The sequence below is a fragment of the Protopterus annectens genome, chromosome 9.part0 (assembly GCF_019279795.1).
Source record: "Protopterus annectens isolate FY-2018-M chromosome 9.part0, PAN1.0, whole genome shotgun sequence".
In the NCBI taxonomy this organism is placed as follows: domain Eukaryota; kingdom Metazoa; phylum Chordata; order Ceratodontiformes; family Protopteridae; genus Protopterus; species Protopterus annectens.
Genome location: NC_056743.1, coordinates 1,279,009,783 through 1,279,028,925, shown reverse-complemented (window position 1 = coordinate 1,279,028,925; position 19,143 = coordinate 1,279,009,783). Strand labels below are relative to the sequence as shown.

At 38.0% G+C, this 19,143-nt stretch overlaps 1 protein-coding gene across 2 annotated transcripts in view; it reads left to right on the top strand.

The window, feature by feature from the left end:
• The window catches only part of LOC122811999 (serine/threonine-protein kinase 10-like), a 504,844-nt gene that overhangs the window by 302,542 nt on the left and 183,159 nt on the right, over positions 1-19,143 (top strand). For both annotated transcript variants that reach the window (XM_044084213.1, XM_044084214.1), the window contains exon 7: positions 12,308-12,389. In XM_044084213.1, coding sequence (XP_043940148.1) covers positions 12,308-12,389 — 82 coding nt within the window. The remainder of the gene's footprint in view (positions 1-12,307; positions 12,390-19,143) is intronic.

Sequence of the window (19,143 nt, the reverse complement as noted above, 5' to 3'; positions counted from 1 at the left end):
TGGACATAAGTGACACCGCTCAACTGGCTATATTTGTAAGAGGGGTTACGAAAACGTTTGTTGTCGTCGAAGTATTGTTGGATATTTGTCCAATAAAGGGCACCACAACAGGAAAAGACATTTTTGCAAAAGTAAATCAGGTAATTGAGAAATTCCAGCTTTCTATGAACAAACTGATTGGCATTATGACAGATGGGGCTCCTGCCATGACAGGGAAGCCTAATGGATTTGTAACGTTGTTGGCCAAAATGGTGCCTCACGAAATCATTGCACACCATTGCATTATTCACCAAGAAAACCTGTGTGCCAAGACCCTTGAAATGAAGCACGTGATGGAAAAAGTTGTATCAGCTGTCAACTTTATCAGGTCCCGAGGTCTCAATCACAGGGAGTTTAAATCCTTTCTGGAGGAAGTGGGCTCAGATCATGATGATGTGGTCTACTTCTGCAAGTTCGCTGGCTTAGCAAGTCATCAACATTATTCAGATTCTGGAGTCTACGTGATGAAATAAAGACATTCATGACAAACAAAGGAAAAGACATATGTTTCTTGGATGATGACTCATGGTTGAACGACTTGGCATTTCTAGTCGACATGACGAAATTCATGGCCGAGTTGAATGTCAGACTTCAAGGAAAGGACCAGCTGGTGCACAAGTTGTATGAACATGTTGTGACGTTCATTCAGAAGTTGAAGCTAATTCAGTCACAGTTTGTTCTGAAGAAGGCTGTACATTTCCCAGTCCTTTCGTCGAGGCCTACGGACACAGTACAACATGAGAAGTACTCTGAATTAGCTGCCAAACTTGCTGATGATTTCGAGCAAAGGTTTTAGGATTTCAGAAGGCACATTGACACCATGAAACTAATCAGTAATCCATTTTCAGTTGATCCCACGGATGCTGCTGTTAAATACCAGCTGGAACTCATTGACATTCAGAATGACAGCGACTTGAAAATAGCTTTCGCTGAGCATGATCTGCTGAACTTTTACCGCCACTATGTATCATCAGACAATTATACCAATCTCTCACAGGACGCCAGGAAGTTCACTGCTCTGTTCGGAAGCACCTACTGTTGTGAACAACTGTTTTCTAGAATGAAAAACACAAAATCAAAGTCAAGATCTCTGCTTACAGATGAACATTTGGCAGCATCATTGCGCATTGTGACTTCTACTGTTGGAGCAGACATAGACTACCTGTGCAAACAAAAGCAGTGCCAGATTTCACATTAAATTTTTTTATTAAACTGATCATAGAATTTTGTGTTTTATTGTTTTTTTTGGTTGTGAAATTGCTAATCCGGTCCACGACTAGTTTAAAATTTGTACACTTGGCCCTCCGGTCAAAAAGGTTGGACACCCCTAGTTTAGTTCTTAGAATAATTTCTGCTACTTTATGGATATAATATTCTGCATGGTTATTGTTATTCTCCTTAAAGGTCTACATCCAAAATCCCAGTCTCTCCTTGTTTCTTGAGCTTCCCCATGTGTCATCATCAGCCCTTTCCACTTTGTATTATAATTTTCTGCTTGTGCTATGTATAGGAGTCATAACTGTGGAGCCCATCAAATTGGTTAATCCCAATTCTCCCTGTTTTACTGGAAGAATCAGCTCATCCACTTGACTCTTGCCATCTTCCCCTCCCAGATAAAGTCCTTCAGCTCTTTATTAGTTCTACCTACAACTTCTCTGGTTGATAAAAATATGTCTGACTTCTGTATAAGACTAAAGGGACTAAAAACATAACTGCTTGTATTTTACTATCCATATCCATATAACAAAGCTTCCATTTTCTCAGTTTTTGCATTATCTTTTTAGTCTCTTCCCACATATCCTTAGCTACTACACTAAAATCATTTTTAATCCATACTCCTAAATATTTCATTTTATCATGTCCCCATAAATATGTGTATTCCTGAACCAGTTCATGTGTGAGTACATAACTGACTGCTATTGCATTTATTTTACCTTCATTAATTTTGTATCCTGAAAAGATCTGAAACTGTCTCAAAATGTTCTGCAACACTGTAATGTTTTTTTTTCTGGTTTTGTCAGGTACAAAATAATATCCACAAATAAAGCCAGCTTTTCTTGGGTACCATACCAATTATATCCTTGAATTTCTGAGACCCTGATTTTCTTTGCCAATGAGTCTAAATATAATGCAAATAATAAATGGGAAAGAGGACACACCTTGCCTGTTTCACACAAAAATTGTCAGACAGGACCCCACCCACTTTAATTTCCACCTCCAATCCCTCATATATTCTCCTAATCAGCCTTATATTTTTTTTCAGGAAATGCAAATGCTTCCATTGACCTGCACATAAAGTCCCAGCTTACTCTGTCAAATGCTTTCTCTGAAACAAGACTCGCCAACAACAATGGTATTTTCTTACATTCTGCTTCCCACTGGATCATCAGTGTTCTGTTAATGATGTGAAATGTTTGCCTCCCCTGCACAAAACCACATTGATCCATGTCTGTCAGTTTTGGGATCACTGTTACCATTCTTTTAGCCATTATAGACATGAACATTTTATAATCATGGTTTAGTTTTGGCATCAGTGTTACCATTCTTTTAGCCATTATAGACATGAACATTTTATAATCATGGTTTAGTACTGAAATGAGCCTGTATGAAGTTGGATCTGATGGATCTTTACCCTCTTTAGGTATTACAGCTACCACTGCTTTCTCCCAGGATGGTGGTACTTCTCCTCCTGTTAAGATACTGTTAAACCAGGGATGTCCAACCTTTTTGACTGGAGGGCCAAGTGTACAAATTTTAAACTAGTCGTGGGCCAGATTAGCAATTTCACAACCAAAAAAAACAATAAAACACAAAATTCTATGATCAGTTTAATAAAAAATTTAATGTGAAGGCACTGCTTTTGTTTGCACAGGTAGTCTATGTCTGCTCCAACAGTAGAAGTCGCAATGCGCAATGATGCTGCCAAATGTTCATCTGTAAGCAGAGATCTTCACTTCGATTTCGTGTTTTTCATTCTAGAAAACAGTTGTTCACAACAGTAGGTGCTTCCGTACAGAGCAGTGAACTTCCTGGCATCCTGTGAGAGATTGGTATAATTGTCTGATGATACATAGTGGCGGTAAAAGTTCAGCAGATCATGCTCAGCGAAAGCTATTTTCAAGTCACTGTCATTCTGAATGTCAATGAGTTCCAGCTGGTATTTATCAGCAGCATCCGTGGGATCAACTGAAAATGGATTACTGATTAGCTTTATGGTGTCAATGTGCCTTCTGAAATCCTGGAACCTTTGCTCGAAATCATCAGCAAGTCTGGCAGCTAATTCAGAGTACTTCTCATGTTGTACTGTGTCCGTAGGCCTTGACAAAAGGACTGGGCAATGTACAGCCTTCTTCAGAACAAGCTGTGACTGAATTAGCTTCAACCTCTGAATGAACGTCACGACATGTTCATACAACTTGTGCACCAGCTGGTCCTTTCCTTGAAGTCTGACGTTCAACTCGGCCATGAATTTCGTCATGTCGACTAGAAATGCCAAGTCGTTCAACCATGAGTCATCATCCAAGAAACATACGTCTTTTCCTTTGTTTGTCATGAATGTCTTTATTTCATCATGTAGACTCCAGAATCTGAATAATGTTGATGACTTGCTAAGCCAGCGAACTTGGCAGAAGTAGACCACATCAACATGATCTGAGCTCACTTCCTCCAGAAAGGATTTAAACTCCCTGTGATTGAGACCTCAGGACCTGATAAAGTTGACAGCTGATACAACTTTTTCCATCACGTGCTTCATTTCAAGGGTCTTGGCACACAGGTTTTCTTGGTGAATAATGCAATGGTGTGCAATAATTTCGTGAGGCACCATTTTGGCCAACAACGTTACAAATCCATTATGCTTCCCTGTCATGGCAGGAGCCCCATCTGTCATAATGCCAATCAATTTGTTCATAGAAAGCTGGAATTTCTCAATTACCTGATTTACTTTTGCAAAAATGTCCTTTCCGTTTGTGGTGCCCTTCATTGAACAAATATCCAACAATTCTTCGACAACAACAAACGTTTTCATAACCCCTCTTACAAATATAGCCAGTTGAGCGGTGTCACTTATGTCCATACTCTCATCAAGAGCTAAGCTGTAGAACTCGCAACCGCTTAGTCTCTGTATCAATGTGTTTTCAATATTAGCTGCCATGTCATCAACTCTTCTTGAAACAGTTTGGTGAGAAAGACTGACGTTTTCCACGAAAGACTTCTTATCTGGGAAGACCACATCCGTAAATATTTGCAAGCAATCCTTCACGAACTGCCCATCTGAAAACGATTTTCCTTTCTTGGCAATAATCTCTGCAATTAAAAAGCTAACCTTTGTTGCTGCTTCCAAACTGTTTTTGGCTACTTTGAAGTAAGACTGCTGACCTGCAATACTTTGTTTCAATGAGGTGATTCGATCAGTCCTGGCTTGACCAACCACGCTATCAAATTTACTTGCATGTTTCGTACTATAATGTCGCTTGATGTTGTATTCCTTCGAAACAGCAATAGTTTCTTGGCAAATCAAGCACAAAATGCTACCAAGATGTTCCATCACGAAAAAGTCTTTCGTCCACGAACATTTGAATGAGCGATTTTCAGCATCAGTTTTCCGTTTTTTATGTGCTGGCACCTCCATTACAACTTTAAACTCGCCTGCGCATGAAACATTACGTCACAAGTCAACAACGGTAGAAAATTAGAGCTGGGAGGTTGATGTGAAATACACCTAACCTGAGTATTAGTAAAAATTAGTGCCCACAACAATGAGAATGGAGCAAAAGCAAGAAACTTATAAAATTCTGTTTTATTCACCAGTAAAAAAATAGATGAGCGCGCTTTTACTTACAAAGCTTCATCAGATCCATCCAATTTTTACTGGTGAATAAAACACTTGTTTTTAGAAAGCTTAGCTACGGAGCAGCTTGTCCTTGTGAAACAACTCTGGCAGGTATGGGAAATGGAAAATCCTTGATACTCCAGCAATTTGATCCAAACAAATATGGCTCCTGGTAAATAGCTTTGTGGATTCAGGAAAGGATTTCTGCATGATTCAGTTTGTTATTTTTCTTTTGATCAGTTATTTTCATGCACTTGATTGTGGATATATATGTATCACTATCTTTTGTTTTATTAGGAAATAAAAATTGCACATTTTTGACTATTTCTGGACTTTGGTGCATTGAAATCAATAGAGGTGTGTGTGTATATATGATTACATTCTTGTGTTTCGAGGTATACATGCTCAAACATTGTATTTGCTACATTACATTAAAACTTAATGCATTATAGTATGTGGTTGTTCAACCATGTGCATTTCTTTTGATGGCAGTGTAAGTGAATTTTTCTGTTAGACGCACTTAAGTGGCATACCTGTAAGTTGTTTTTGACTCTTCTTTGCAATTATTTTATGTTTGGATGAGTTTCATCACAATGTGTGAGTTGACAGTGCACTTTTTGGTGTTGCGGCAAGACAGAATGTGATCTTCGTGGGTTATCGACGACCGGCAAACCTGATAGTTGTGTTACAACGGCAGCTGTCTATTGAATTTTTACAAAATCAGAGAAGCTTCGCAGGCCGGATAGAAACCTATGGCGGGCTAGATTCTGGCCCGCAGGCCGTATGTTGGACACTCTTGTGTTAAACAAAACCTTCCAGCTCTTTATCAGTTTTTTCGTTCTACCTTCTAAACTTGCATAGGAATACCATCTATTCCTGGTGACTTTCCAGTAGATTGGTTATACGTCACAATTTTTATCTTGTCTCGTCCTGTCCTGTTAGTAATTGAGCTCATCTACCTCTAACCTTGGCATATTTAATTCTTCCATAAACATTTCCATTTGTATCTTTTCTTGATTTTCATACTTCTCTGCTTTATAGAAACTCTCCCAGAATTTTCAAAATATTTCTAATACCTCTATAGGATCTCTTGTTACCTTCTTTGTTATAGCTCCCTAAGTTTAGCGACAGACCTTTCTACTTTCTGTTGCTTGAGTCATTGTACTAAACATTTTTGTGCTCTAGTGTTATTATCAAAAAACAGTTGCTTAACGGCAATCTTTCTAAGCTCATGCATATTATTGAGGTAATCCCTTATTTCTGCCTAGCATTCTGCAGTTGGTCCACTTCTTGTTATGTGAGATTCCCCCTATTCTGCAATACTTTAACATTTGTCAATCCCTCAAAATAATTTGTGTTACTTCTTAACCATAGCTCCCTTTCTTTTATTGCCACTATATTTTTAAACTCTCCTTAATTTTATCCCACTCCCTAGCTATATTTACAGAAGAAATTTCTATCCTCTCTAACAGCGCCTGAATAATCTCCACTACCCATTCCTTAAATTCCTCTCTTTTCAACAGATAGGTAGGAAAGTGCCAATGTCTCATTTTTATTTCATTACCCTATGTTTTTATTTTAGCTATTATTGGCATATGATCTGAAATAGTTATTGGGTGAGTATCAAGACCTTCAATTAAATGTACATATTCCTGTGAAATGTAAGTCATGTCTAGCCTAGCCCAGTTTTTATATCTTGGAGAATAATGTGTAAATTCACTCTGAACTCCTATTACTGGATTCACATACTCCATGCCAAATATTTGCATAAATCTCTTCAAAACTCTACCCTCCATTGTTATATTTTCCCTTTTGGGGCCTCCCAGACACATCTTTACTGCTGCAAATCAAATTCCAGTCTCCACCTATAAGTAATATTTCTCACTGATTATTTCTCCCAGAATTTTCTTAAGCTCCATTTTAGCAGTTTTAGAATGTAAATACATACCAGTGTAATCCTCCTCCCTTGCCAATAGCCCCTTAGCACTACAAATATGCTATTATTATCTTTTTTATCTTCTTCTATCACTATTGGAGCTCCTCCTGCAGTTACTATAAGTACTCCTCTTTCCATTTGTCCCAGGTATTTTGCTGAAAAACTATCATGAAAACCTTTCTTTATCAAATTCATATGTTCACGTCTAAGTGTGTCTTCTGTACCATAGCTATTTGCACTCTACATTTTTAAATGTAGTTCGCTACTCTTTCTTGTTTGTATTTATCTGTGAGGCCATTTACATTTAAAGACATTGCAGAAAGCATCATTGTATTAAAAATATTATTCCCGCCTTTTATGTCTAACACCCTTTTTGTTAAATGTCTAGTTATAGCTTTTATGTTACATGCATACACTGTTTGGCAGGTTGAACTTTTATATACTTGTTTCTTGTCATATACAATTGAACCTATGTCACATCTTATAAAAATTTAGTTTTATTGAAAGCCCTCAAACAAAATAACCCCACCAATAACCCCCTACAATCTATTAACTTAATACTAACACACAAAACTATCTACACCTTCAAATATTGAAGTTTTACCCTCCTAATAAGAACAAAAGTCCCAAACTGACAGCCACACTCACAGACTTGAGTTAACCTAAAAGAAAGGTCATCCATGCTAAGATGCACAGTGCAGCCTGTGCTTCTAAGTGCTGATTGATTTTGTCTTATCTGTATAGCTCTCCCACCTGTGAAAACCCCTCAATGTTTTCAGAGAACATTAACTACCTTGGGAAAGTCTCTGACTGCTTTCAGGGAACATTAGCTAAATTGGGAAAATCCCTGAATGCTTTCAGAGAAAATTATCTCTAAGCCAATTTCTCTTTTCTTTTCTTTTTTTTTCCTTAGCCAATCATTCTCTACCAAACTGTAGACAATTTCTCTTTATCAGATTGTCTCCATGGAGACATGAGAACCAGGCAGCCACTTTCTCTTTATTAGATTCTTTCCACGGAAACATGAAGACCAGCTGCAGAATTGTTACTGAGCATAGATGGTATTTGCTAGGAAAAAGCCTCATAATATTCAATGTTATTTTCATTTGCTTGCTCTCTCTTAAAACCTGTTACTAAGTCAATCTAAGGTCTTCCATCCAGTCACTTCCCCATGCAAGAATGAGAAAAAGCACGTTAACTATCTTTTATCATGCTTTTTAACCAAGTTTTTTCATACATTGCAGTACCTACATTTCTTAAAACTGAACAAGAAGAGAGAGACAGGAGGGAGAAAGAAAAGAAAAAAAAAACAGCAGCACCTTTTTACAATACCCATTACACTTAGAAATAACTGAAAAGCTTACCTTATAGCATGTAAAGAAAACCACATGCCACAACATTGGTACTATTTAAGAAAAAACATTTACTTACAGTTTTTATCCCTCCTCTTTCCTCCTCAAAGCACTTTTCTGATCATTAATGACATAAAGTAGGGCATATGCTTTAGAGTCCCCCACAAGTCCAACAAAAAGTCCAATATTTTCAGATTTTCTTGTTCTGTCATATGTCACAAATATAATTATTGCATTGTAATCCCATATTAAGTTACTGGCTTTATTACTGTTCATCTCCAAAATCCTGACTCTGCTTCATTTCCAATGTAGTCTTGATTATTCTAATCAACTGGCATACTCCATTCCTTCTCTCCAACATTTTCCATTGAAAATTTTGAAAAGGTTTCACAGGTACCGTTTCTCTATGGGCTTTATTACCAGAAGAACAAGAAGCAGAATCTCCTTCTGTTTCACATCTTACCTTTTGTTGGACAAATGTTTGTATTTCCTCCTTAGCATGTACTTCATCAAAAAATGATTTTGTCCCTCCAGGGAAGAATACCTTGAAGACAGTTGGGTACAGCCATTTGAATCTCACACCTGCATCTCAACATTCCCTGAATAGTGGAATAGATTTGGTCCTATTCTGTTTGGTATACAATGAGTAATTATTCTCCACAAACACTCTGCTGTATCCCACTTTTAGTACTTTGTCCTTCTGCCATAATTTTGTCTGAATCAACTCCTTCTGCTGATAGGATTGCAACTTTACTATTAAAGGTCTAGGTTGCTTTCTTATAGCCAAGTTTGGAGCATACACATGATGTGCCCTTTCAACTAAAAACTCATGCTGTGGAATATCAGTCCAGTTGCTTATTTGTGCTTTCATAAAATTAATAGTCTGTTCCTTCCAACTTCTCTGGTATAGCTGAAAATCTTAGGTTTCCCTATGTGTTCTGTCCTCTATTATTTTTTTAAACATCTCTTCCTGAGCAGTGTCATATTCATCCAGCCTTTTTTTTATTTTGACCTCTGAGTTTTGTAGTTTTATCATCTCATCTAAATATCTGTTTAAAACTTCTTCCATTTTTTCCAGCCTTTTGTTGTTTGTATTGATATACTCCATCGGTGTTTTGTTTATTTTAACCATGTCTGTATTGCAGTTGTCTTATATCTTCCTGTAGGTTACTGGAAGTCATGTCTGAAGGTTGCATTGTTTTTTGCTGAACAGCTGCAGACCTTTCCCTAGTCAATGTTTCTTCCTCACATTTTGTAGCTGATTATTTTCTAGGTCTTCTGTATTCCTGACATCCAGGCAGTGCACTTACTATCCAGTTAGTGAAATTTACCCATAAACACAAGTCTACTGGCCTTCTCTGCTGAGTTTCTGTTTTCATACTGGAAATAAGCTGTTACTCAATGTGCAGCTATCTTGGAAGCATCTAACTACATGGGTTCTGTCAGAAAACCAGTTGGTTACTCACTGCACAATATAAACATTTATATTCAGATTTACAGGTTGGTCAATAATGCCTGCATGGGTAAGTGTGCCAAAGGTTTAGCCAGGTCTATATATCTTCTATGTACTTCGTAACCACTATCTACTGATTAAGTGACTTTTTCCAAAGAAATGAATGAGGTCCATATATCTTCTATGTACTTCGTAACCACTATCTACTGATTAAGTGACTTTTTCCAAAGAAATGAATGAAAGACAGATATTCTGGCTCCACTGTATCTACCCTCTTTCTTGACCTGTCTAAGGCCTTTGATACTATCTCTCACAACCTTCTCCTTACTAAACTATCTAACCTAAACCTATCCCCTTCCTCTCTCAATTGGTTCACCAGCTATCTCTCTAACAGACAACAAGCTGTCAAGTGGAAAAAATCCATCTCCACTTTCCTTAACACACCCACTGGTGTCCCCCAAGGATCCATCTTGGGCCCTCTCCTTTTCAATATATTCATAAACGATTTTTTCCATTCAATTCCCCATGCTAAACTTATTCAATATGCAGATGATTCTACAATTATCTGTGCAGCCAGATCCATCCCCACTCTTTTACATCTAACTCAAGATGCCTTCTCTACCACTGAACAGTGGATGAAGGACAATCATCTAGCACTCAATGCATCAAAAACCAAACTTATGGTATTTACCCCCTCAAAAACCACAACCTTTGATAGTACACTATTCTCCATCACTAGCCAGAATAATACACCTCTCGAACTAGTATCTGAAACCAAACTACTAGGAGTCCAGATTGATGACCAGCTTAAATTCAAAAGCCACCTACTACTAAACATAAAAAAACACACCAAAAACTCGGCATGCTGTACCGTAACAATCAATTCCTCACTACATCTACAAAGATGACTCTTGCTACTACATTTCTCATCCCCTCTCTCCTGTATGGTGCCCCTCTCCTAACAAACCTACAATCATCTCTCAAAACTAAACTGTCCTCCTGTTATAATAAGATTGCCAAATTTGCCACCAGCCACAAATCATCTACCCATCATTGTACATCTCTGCACAAACTCAATTGGCTAGAGCTTCCTCACTATCTCTCATATACTCAGCTCACTTTTGCTCACAAACTAATTTTTCAACCCTCACTCTGTCCTTCTCTCAACTCTACCTTTAAAATGCACATGCCACAAAGACTCCTAAGATCTAATAACCAAAACCTAATAGAGCTGTACAAACCCCTTCACTCTCCAGGACAAAACCTCCTATCCTATGCCCTGGCACGCATATGGAACTCACTTCCTCCCTCCATACGTATCACCACCAACCTCCATGCCTTTAAAAAATCACTGCACTCACATTTAACATCCTCATGGGAATGCTCCTGCACCCACCCCTCATAGCCTATTCCCCACCTCCTACAAACAACTATATCATATATTACTAGACACCAATTTAGCCAACTGAAACAACATCTTATCATTTGGCAATCCCTTCAATTCCACTCAAGGATCTATATATTTACACAACAGCAATGCTTGCTCCTATACAGAACTTAACCTAAGAATCTTTATTTCATCTGCTCATATCTTAGTTTTCCTACAAAATAAAACCCATAACTTATCACTGTAACTGCTTAACCTTTGTTTTGTTTTTCTGTACCCACAAATGACTGAAATGTTAAACTGCTGTAATCTTTTTGTTACCATTGTTTAAAGATTTGTCTCTAATCTACAAATGATTGAAATTGTAAACTAATGTAATCTTTTTGTAATCTTTGTTTTGGAGCTTTTCTCCCCAGGACTCCATTGAAAATGGGCTCTTTTTGGCCCAATGGACTATCCTGGTAAACCAACTGCAAATAAATAAATAAATAAAATAAATTAAAGAGACATTACTTCCTTTGAAAAAGCTGAACTGATGAGGGTCCAGGGTAGATGAGTTTTCAATGTTCAGATGAGGTATGAGATAATATGTCCCATAACTTTACATATGACGCTAGTGAGTCTAATGGGTCTATAACTACCAGGGTCTGTTGCTGGGCAACTCATGTGTTTTATTCTCTGATTTATAAGCTTTTCTTTCCTTTTTTCTTTTCTTTTTTTTCCTCAGTGCTCCCCCCCCCCCCCACAAACAAGTTGCTAGTTACTTCCTTGCAATACCCCCCAAGTTGCCAACAAAAAGGAGCAATGATCTTCATCAGGCACTCTTTCAGTCACTTAAAGATGATTTCCAAAACAGCTCGTGATGTAGAATTATCTACCCAGTGAAAAAAAATGTCCACTTCCCTATATTTTGTAAGCCCTTATGATCTCATCTTAACTGGAATTCTTGCAAATGTCACTGGCAATGTTTAAGCAATGCGTGTTTCAAAATTCACTATATCAAGATAGAGAAGCTCCTCCTGTTGTTCCTTAAAATTATTTTAGCAAAGTCTTGTACAAACAGTTTGTTGGTTTATTTTAAACACACCTATTTTATACATACACTAATGCCAACTGTTTGCTGTAACTGCAATGTTTGAAATCTGATTAGTGTTTTAGCCAAATGCATATATCGCTAGTGCCTGGCATTCTGTACAGCTGAATTTAATTTTAATTGACTGAAACGAAAATGGTGTACCTCTAGAGAAACAGTAATGTGTTATGTTTATTTTCAGCATAATTTAGAAACTCCTTCTTTCTCTTTTTTCAGGTCAACAGAGTTCAAAGTTTTTTTGAAAAATGCTTTGGAAAAAAATCCAGAATTTAGATTTTCAGCCACTCAGTTGCTCCAGGTAAGACAAATATTCCAGTATAAAAATTAAACTCATGACACAGCCTACATACAACTATCACTCATGCTGCCCCTACTTTTCTACCTCAGTCATGTTATGTAATTACAATAGGGGCATTTCACCAAAATACGATTTATTAAAATATTCTTTGAAGAAAAATCTGGCCAAAACACTGTCAGCTAGTACAATTCTTCTCCTCCTCCTCCTCCTTCTACAAAAAGAAACTAAATTAAAAATACTAACTCCTGTACTAAAATAAATTATACATGTACAAGTGTCATAAGGGAGGAAACAAATATTCTCACCATTTATTATAACCAACAGTAAGGTTACCATATTTCAGAAAAAGGAAGATACTTTAAATTACAGGATTCACAGATTTCTACAGCATCCAGTATAACCTTTTAACCTTTATGTACTGCTCTGTCCTTTCTCATTCATATATATCAATATCTATATATCTATATATATATATATATATAGATATATATATATATATATATATATATATATATATTCACACACACACACACACACACACACACACACACACACACACACACACACACACACACACACACACACACACACACACACTATGGGTTCCTTACAACTCATCAAAATGGCGAAGCCGGTACAGCTGATCAAAAATCAGCTGATTGCATGTACTGGCTGTTTTTTCAGTGCAAGATTGAGGAACACTGGAAATCAGGGAATTTGCTCTTGTTCCACTGTACTGCAGTCTTGCAGTTGGTCTATATAATTAGCAGAGTATGTGAGGGTACAGGGTAACAAGCTCCCCTGCAAAAAAAAAAAAAATATTTGTGATTTGAAGTAGTGTATTTGAATCTTTGTGTTTCAAGCTGTTTTGGTTGTATGAAAGGAGTTCAAAGTTTTTATACTTTGAACATTTGCCACCGACTCACACACACACACACACACACACACACACACACACACACACACACACACACACACACACACACACACACACGCACACACACACACACACACACACACACACACACACACACACACACACACACACATATATGTGTGTGTGTCTGTGTGTGTGTGTGTTTGTGTATGTATTTACATAGATATATAGCTACACTTTCCCCTTTCCCTTATATACAGAGCATTTGTGCACTGTTCCACATTCCATAACACTATCACTGCAAACTCTTTCAAGCCACATAACATGACCTCTGTGTTGTATCTCACCTCTGCTACATCATGTAGTGTCTTTACACATTTTCACTCTTTGTGTCACTTTCAGTAGTATGGGTAGGTGGAAACACGCCACAGAAATCATGAAAGCACATGACTAGAATCCACCATAATGGAAATATAAATGTTTCCAGTGTTTACCAGTATAAAGATGGGGCATTATTCATAAAGTCAACCTGTGCCCCACAGCAGGGTTGTGACAGTGAGAAAAACAGTGCATTCAGACAGCAGCTGTAGGACCTACTATATAAAGCAGTACAACATGAGTTGGTGGTGTTCATGGGAGACCTGAATGTTCATGATTGGACAAACAGAACAGGATATAAAGACTGCCTTGGGTCCACATGGGTGGGGCAACAGGAGTAAATAAGAAGATGCTATTCTAGAGTTCTGTCTGGTAAATGGGTTAAGGGTGGCCAACACATGGTTTAGCAACAGAGACAGTCACAAGATCACATGCAAACCAGGTAGACTTCCTCCTAGTAAGGGAAGGGCAGTTGGGTTATAATCAGAAATTGCAAAATCATCCCCGACAAAACAGTTGGCCCACAGCATAAACCGCTAGTGACTACAATCAGCTTCAAGCTGTGGTCAGAAAAGGCTCTAAGGTCAACAGAGACTACACTGAAGACCTGTAAGTTGACTGGAGAGAAAGTATAAGTGTTAAAGGAAATACCCAGGGCTCTAGCACCCCAGGAAGAAGAGATAATATGTACATTTGAAGAAGAATGGCATTGTCTCATATCAGCATATTTGAAGACTATAGAGTAGATATATGGCCATGAGGGAATGTAAGTAAGGTATATAAGTAAAGTTGGTGGTGGAAAGCAGAAGTCCGTGAAGATATCAAAATAAAGAAGGAGTGCAAGACAAAGTACAAGATAAAAAAGACGGGCCAGGCTAAGACTACAGCTAATACCAGTTGGCTAATAAAAAGGCTAAGAGGGGTAGTCAGCATAGCAAAGAATACGGCTTCAGAGGCATTCTACCAATATCTGGAAAGTGGCTTAGCAGATGGCACAAATAAACTCAATCAGATTGCAAGGCAAAGACAGATAAAGAAGATAGTCATCAAAAACATTCATTAGGGATGTCAGCAACAACCTGCTCAAATGTCCACACAACATGAAAGACAAATAGGAAATAGTAATTTCAGCAGCTTCTGAATAAAGGAAACCCAACAGAAGCTGCATTCCCCATACAGAGCATTACAAGCAGACTCTAAATAGGAATTTCAGCAAATGATGCAGTAATGCAATGCAAAACTGAAGGTACATGGAATGAAACTGAGTAAAGGCAAGAGAATTGCCATGGCAGCAAATGGGAGAAATAGGGAGAAGCTAAAAATGGAGATAGAAGGGAAAATAGCAGAACAGGTTAACAAATTCAAATATTTGCAAGAGTGATTGAGGATAAGGTAAGTCTGAATAAGCATGTCAAAGCTTGAATCGGAGGGGATTCAGCAAACTGGCTCAGAGTGTTAGGGGTAGCATGTGACAGAAGAGTGTCAAGGAAGCTGAAACTTAAGGTGTACAGTGTTGCAAACAGTTGTTATGTATGGTACCTAAACCTGGACAGTGAAGGCAGAGCATCTGAGGAACCTAGAGATGATGGAGATGAACTGCCTGAGATGAGTAGGAAGATGCACACTGTGGGACAGATGAAGAAATTATGACATCATACCAGAAGCCAAAGTAGCTCTAACTGCACAAAAAGTAAAAGAGAACAGACTGCAGTAGTTTGAGCATGTGCAGGAAAGCAGAAGACAACATGGTGAAGCAGATTTGGGAGAAGAAGGAAGAAGGCAACAGGAAACAAGGACTTCCAGCAAAGAGATGAATGGATTGTGTTCGAGAAGACCTGTGACAGCCAAGCATGACTGTCAAAGAAGGTAGGAAAGTAGCACTGAGTCAAGAGAGATGGCAAACACTGACATGACACCCCGACCCCATGTAGAAAATGGAAAAAGGGGGATTGATGATATACATGGAATTGGATTATGAAGAGCATGCTGAATCTGTTTTAGCAATGGAAGAGGACCACCAACAATAACAGAATGATTTACAACAATGTGAATGACAGGCAATGGAAGCCACATGGAAAGGCATCCTATAACAGCAAAATGTAGAACCGGCATCCATACTGGAAAAAGGCACTGTTGAGTTTCATGCACAAAATAAGGTCAAAGTATATCATTTTTGTCATTATAAAATTTTCTCTGACGATATGGTCTTATTTGAAAGGGGGCTTACTTATATGCCAACAACTCAAATTGATTTAGCAGAAATGGTATTGGTTTTAAAACTGTTTGTTAGGAAATTTAATTTTGCTATTTTGTTTCAAAATGACAGTAAGTTACATAACATAGATAAATCACTTATTAGAAAGAATATTTATAATTCACCTTTTCATCCTGCACGTTCTATCTTTGAGAAACTAAGTGAAAAGCAGATAAGGGAAGTTTGTTTATCCATCAAACTGGTGTGTGTGTTCATAGGTTCATAGGTAGGTACTAGGCTGTCAACCCTAGGGCCTATACAAGCCCAGCCAAAAAGGTACCATGGCTTTTGCCACCCAAGAAAATTATTTTCCTGTGCCACTGTTGAGCAGAGCCACAGAGGTGATCCCCGGGGTGAATTTCCTATTTTCCATCCAATCATCAAGATTTTTCTTGAAGAGTGCTAATGAGGAGCTTTGTTTGATATAAGTAGGTAGTTTATTCCAGAGTATGGGAAGTCTCTGGGACAGGAATCTATCCCTCCGGCATGTTCTGTTTATTGTGGTGACAGGATTTAGGTCCCTAGAGCGTGTAGCTCAGAGGGATTGGGATTTCTTTAAGTGGAGCATGTCCAACAGCTCTGGGTTTGACATAGCTTTGTATGTTAAGCAGAGATCACCTCTGAGTAGACGATATGCGACGGAGTAAAGCTGGAGTTTTTTGAGACGGTCTACGTAGGGCATCTATTTGAGGCTGGTAATCCTCTTTGTGAGGTATTTCTGCGACCTTTCCAGTTGTTGTAGATGTCTTGTGAGGTACATACCAAAAGAGGCGTTGTACTCTATAATGGGTCTAATGAGTGATGAGTAGAGGGGAACAATGACCTCTTTTTTTCTGGATGAGAAACCTTTTGTGATGAGGTGTGCCATGTAGAAGGATTTCCTGACTACTGTGGCGATGTGATTATCAAAGGAGAGACTACTGCCCACCTGTGTCCCAAGGTCTCTTATCACACTTTCAGTGTTAAGTAGACTACCGCCTATGTGGTAGTTCATGGGTACAGAGTTTTTACCAAAGGGGATGACAATGCACTTTTTGGCATTGAGCTTGAGGCCATGGCTTTGACACCAGGCATCTGTCTCAGTAAGGCCCCTTTGTAGGATGTCGACATTGTTAGGAGTTTCGATTATGGCTCCTAGTTTGCAGTCATCTGCGAACTTCATTAGCCAAAGACCTTCTGTGTTAGCTTGTACTTCAGAGAAGTAGATACCAAACAGGAGAGGACTCAGGAGTGAACCCTGTGGTACTCCACTTGTCACTGGTCTGAAGTCAGATTTGGAGTCTGCTACTTTCACACTGTGGGTTCTGTCAGTGAGCCAGTTGGCAACCCATCTTGTGACATAGGGATTTATACCTAGTTTAGTGAGTTTTCCAGAGTGGGGGATGGTGTTGAAAGCCTTGGCAAGGTCTAGATAGGCTGTGTGAACCAGCTTACCCTTGTCTACGGCTTTGGTGACTGCTTCAAAGAAGTCTATCAGGTTTAGGAGACATGATCTGCCTTTTACAAACCTGAACTGGGTGGGGTCCAGAGTTTGGAGATTACCAATGTCTTTGTTTATAAGTTCCATGATGATGATGTGCTGTGCAACCCTATACAAAAACTAGTAAGCAAAACCCTAAGTTCACGTTGTCTCAGGGAAAAGTCCAGGACTGAAAAAATATCCAATAACAAGTTGTGAAAAATAGAATAGCAAGAGTCCAACAGTTCCATACAAACATAAATGACTGGTAGGTAAAGTGAATGTTTTATTCCACAAACGAACAAAAGGTTTAGTGCTTTTGCTTAGAAGTCCTGAGTTGTAGGGATCAAAGCACTAAACCTATTGTTTGTGGAATAAAACATTCAGTTTACCTGCCATTCATTTATGCTTGCATGGAATTGTTAGACACTTGTTATTCTATTTATCATCAGCAAATAACAAAAATGACATCAACTGTTAACCTTTGATCAACCAACGGTTCAGGAAATTTCTCATACAGTTTGTTCTGTCGTTCTGATAGTAATATGTTTTTCTTCTTTTTTGAAAAAGTCATTAAGTAATTTCATATAATTAAATCCAGTGTCTAAGTTGATTTGTTGCCACTGTTTTAACAAATCTGGGTATTGATCGCCATAACTAGGCATTTTCAGTTCCCTGAGGCCTCTCGGACTAATACTAAAACTCAAGCATGCATCAAAATGCTGTCTCTGAGACTGATAGCATTTAAACTTAAAAGGTTCATTTTCCAGGCTATGTACTTCTAATCTAAACAAGTCCATGTCCACATTATCCTTAAAGACTTCAACATTCTTACCAAATGCTGTATACCTCAAGAGTGGGTTGTCCTCACGTTCTAGTAGATCCTCCATTCTCTTGAAGGTTCTTCTTTGACAATTAAAGTAATTATCTTGTATCCGCAAATTGCCCAGTATTTTATTCTGATTATTAAAACATTGTCCATGTATTTGTGAATTGCCCGTCCACCCTGAATCTTCCAATGGATCCTCATTGCAACTGTGCAAAGGGTTATAGTCCAATTCAATACTTTCCAATCTCTCGGCCATGCTCCAAGGCTGATGTATAAAATAACTCCAGCAAATAACAAAAATGGCACCAGCAACTAGAATTAATGGCTCATCAGTAGAAAAAATATAACTGATACAAATGAATAACAAACTGACAACCCAGAACGCGGCCAGGTTAGTAACTTTAGTGGTAAGCTCTTTCAAGGGCATTATTCCCATTTCTTCAGACCATCAAAATGAATAAAACAACTTCATCTCTATTTAATACTTTTTAAAAATCTAGAACCAATCGTCACTCCATTAATTAAAAAATACATACGGCAGTGGTAACAAAAGTTTCCTTCTTGACGGAGCGTCTGTTCTTAAAGACACATTCCCCTTTTTTGTAAGCTTTCATATACTATATGCATAAATATAACTTCCAAAAAATCAAGTTATCATGTTTTCATTTTTGTATATGCCACACACAGAAATCTCTAAAATCAGTCCACATTTTTAAAATAAAACTAAAAATAAATAAGTGGTTATAGTTCAGTAATCACTATCACACATCAACTACTACACAAACCATTGCATGCTGTATATGTTCTTTAATTCATTCTGTAACAGTTTACGCACTAAATTTTATATCATAAGATCATCTCCATAAATATAGCTTGTAAACTAATCTTTACTTATAAAAAGTCTTATGTACATAAACACTACGTACTGACACAACGATCAAAAATTACTAACAGACT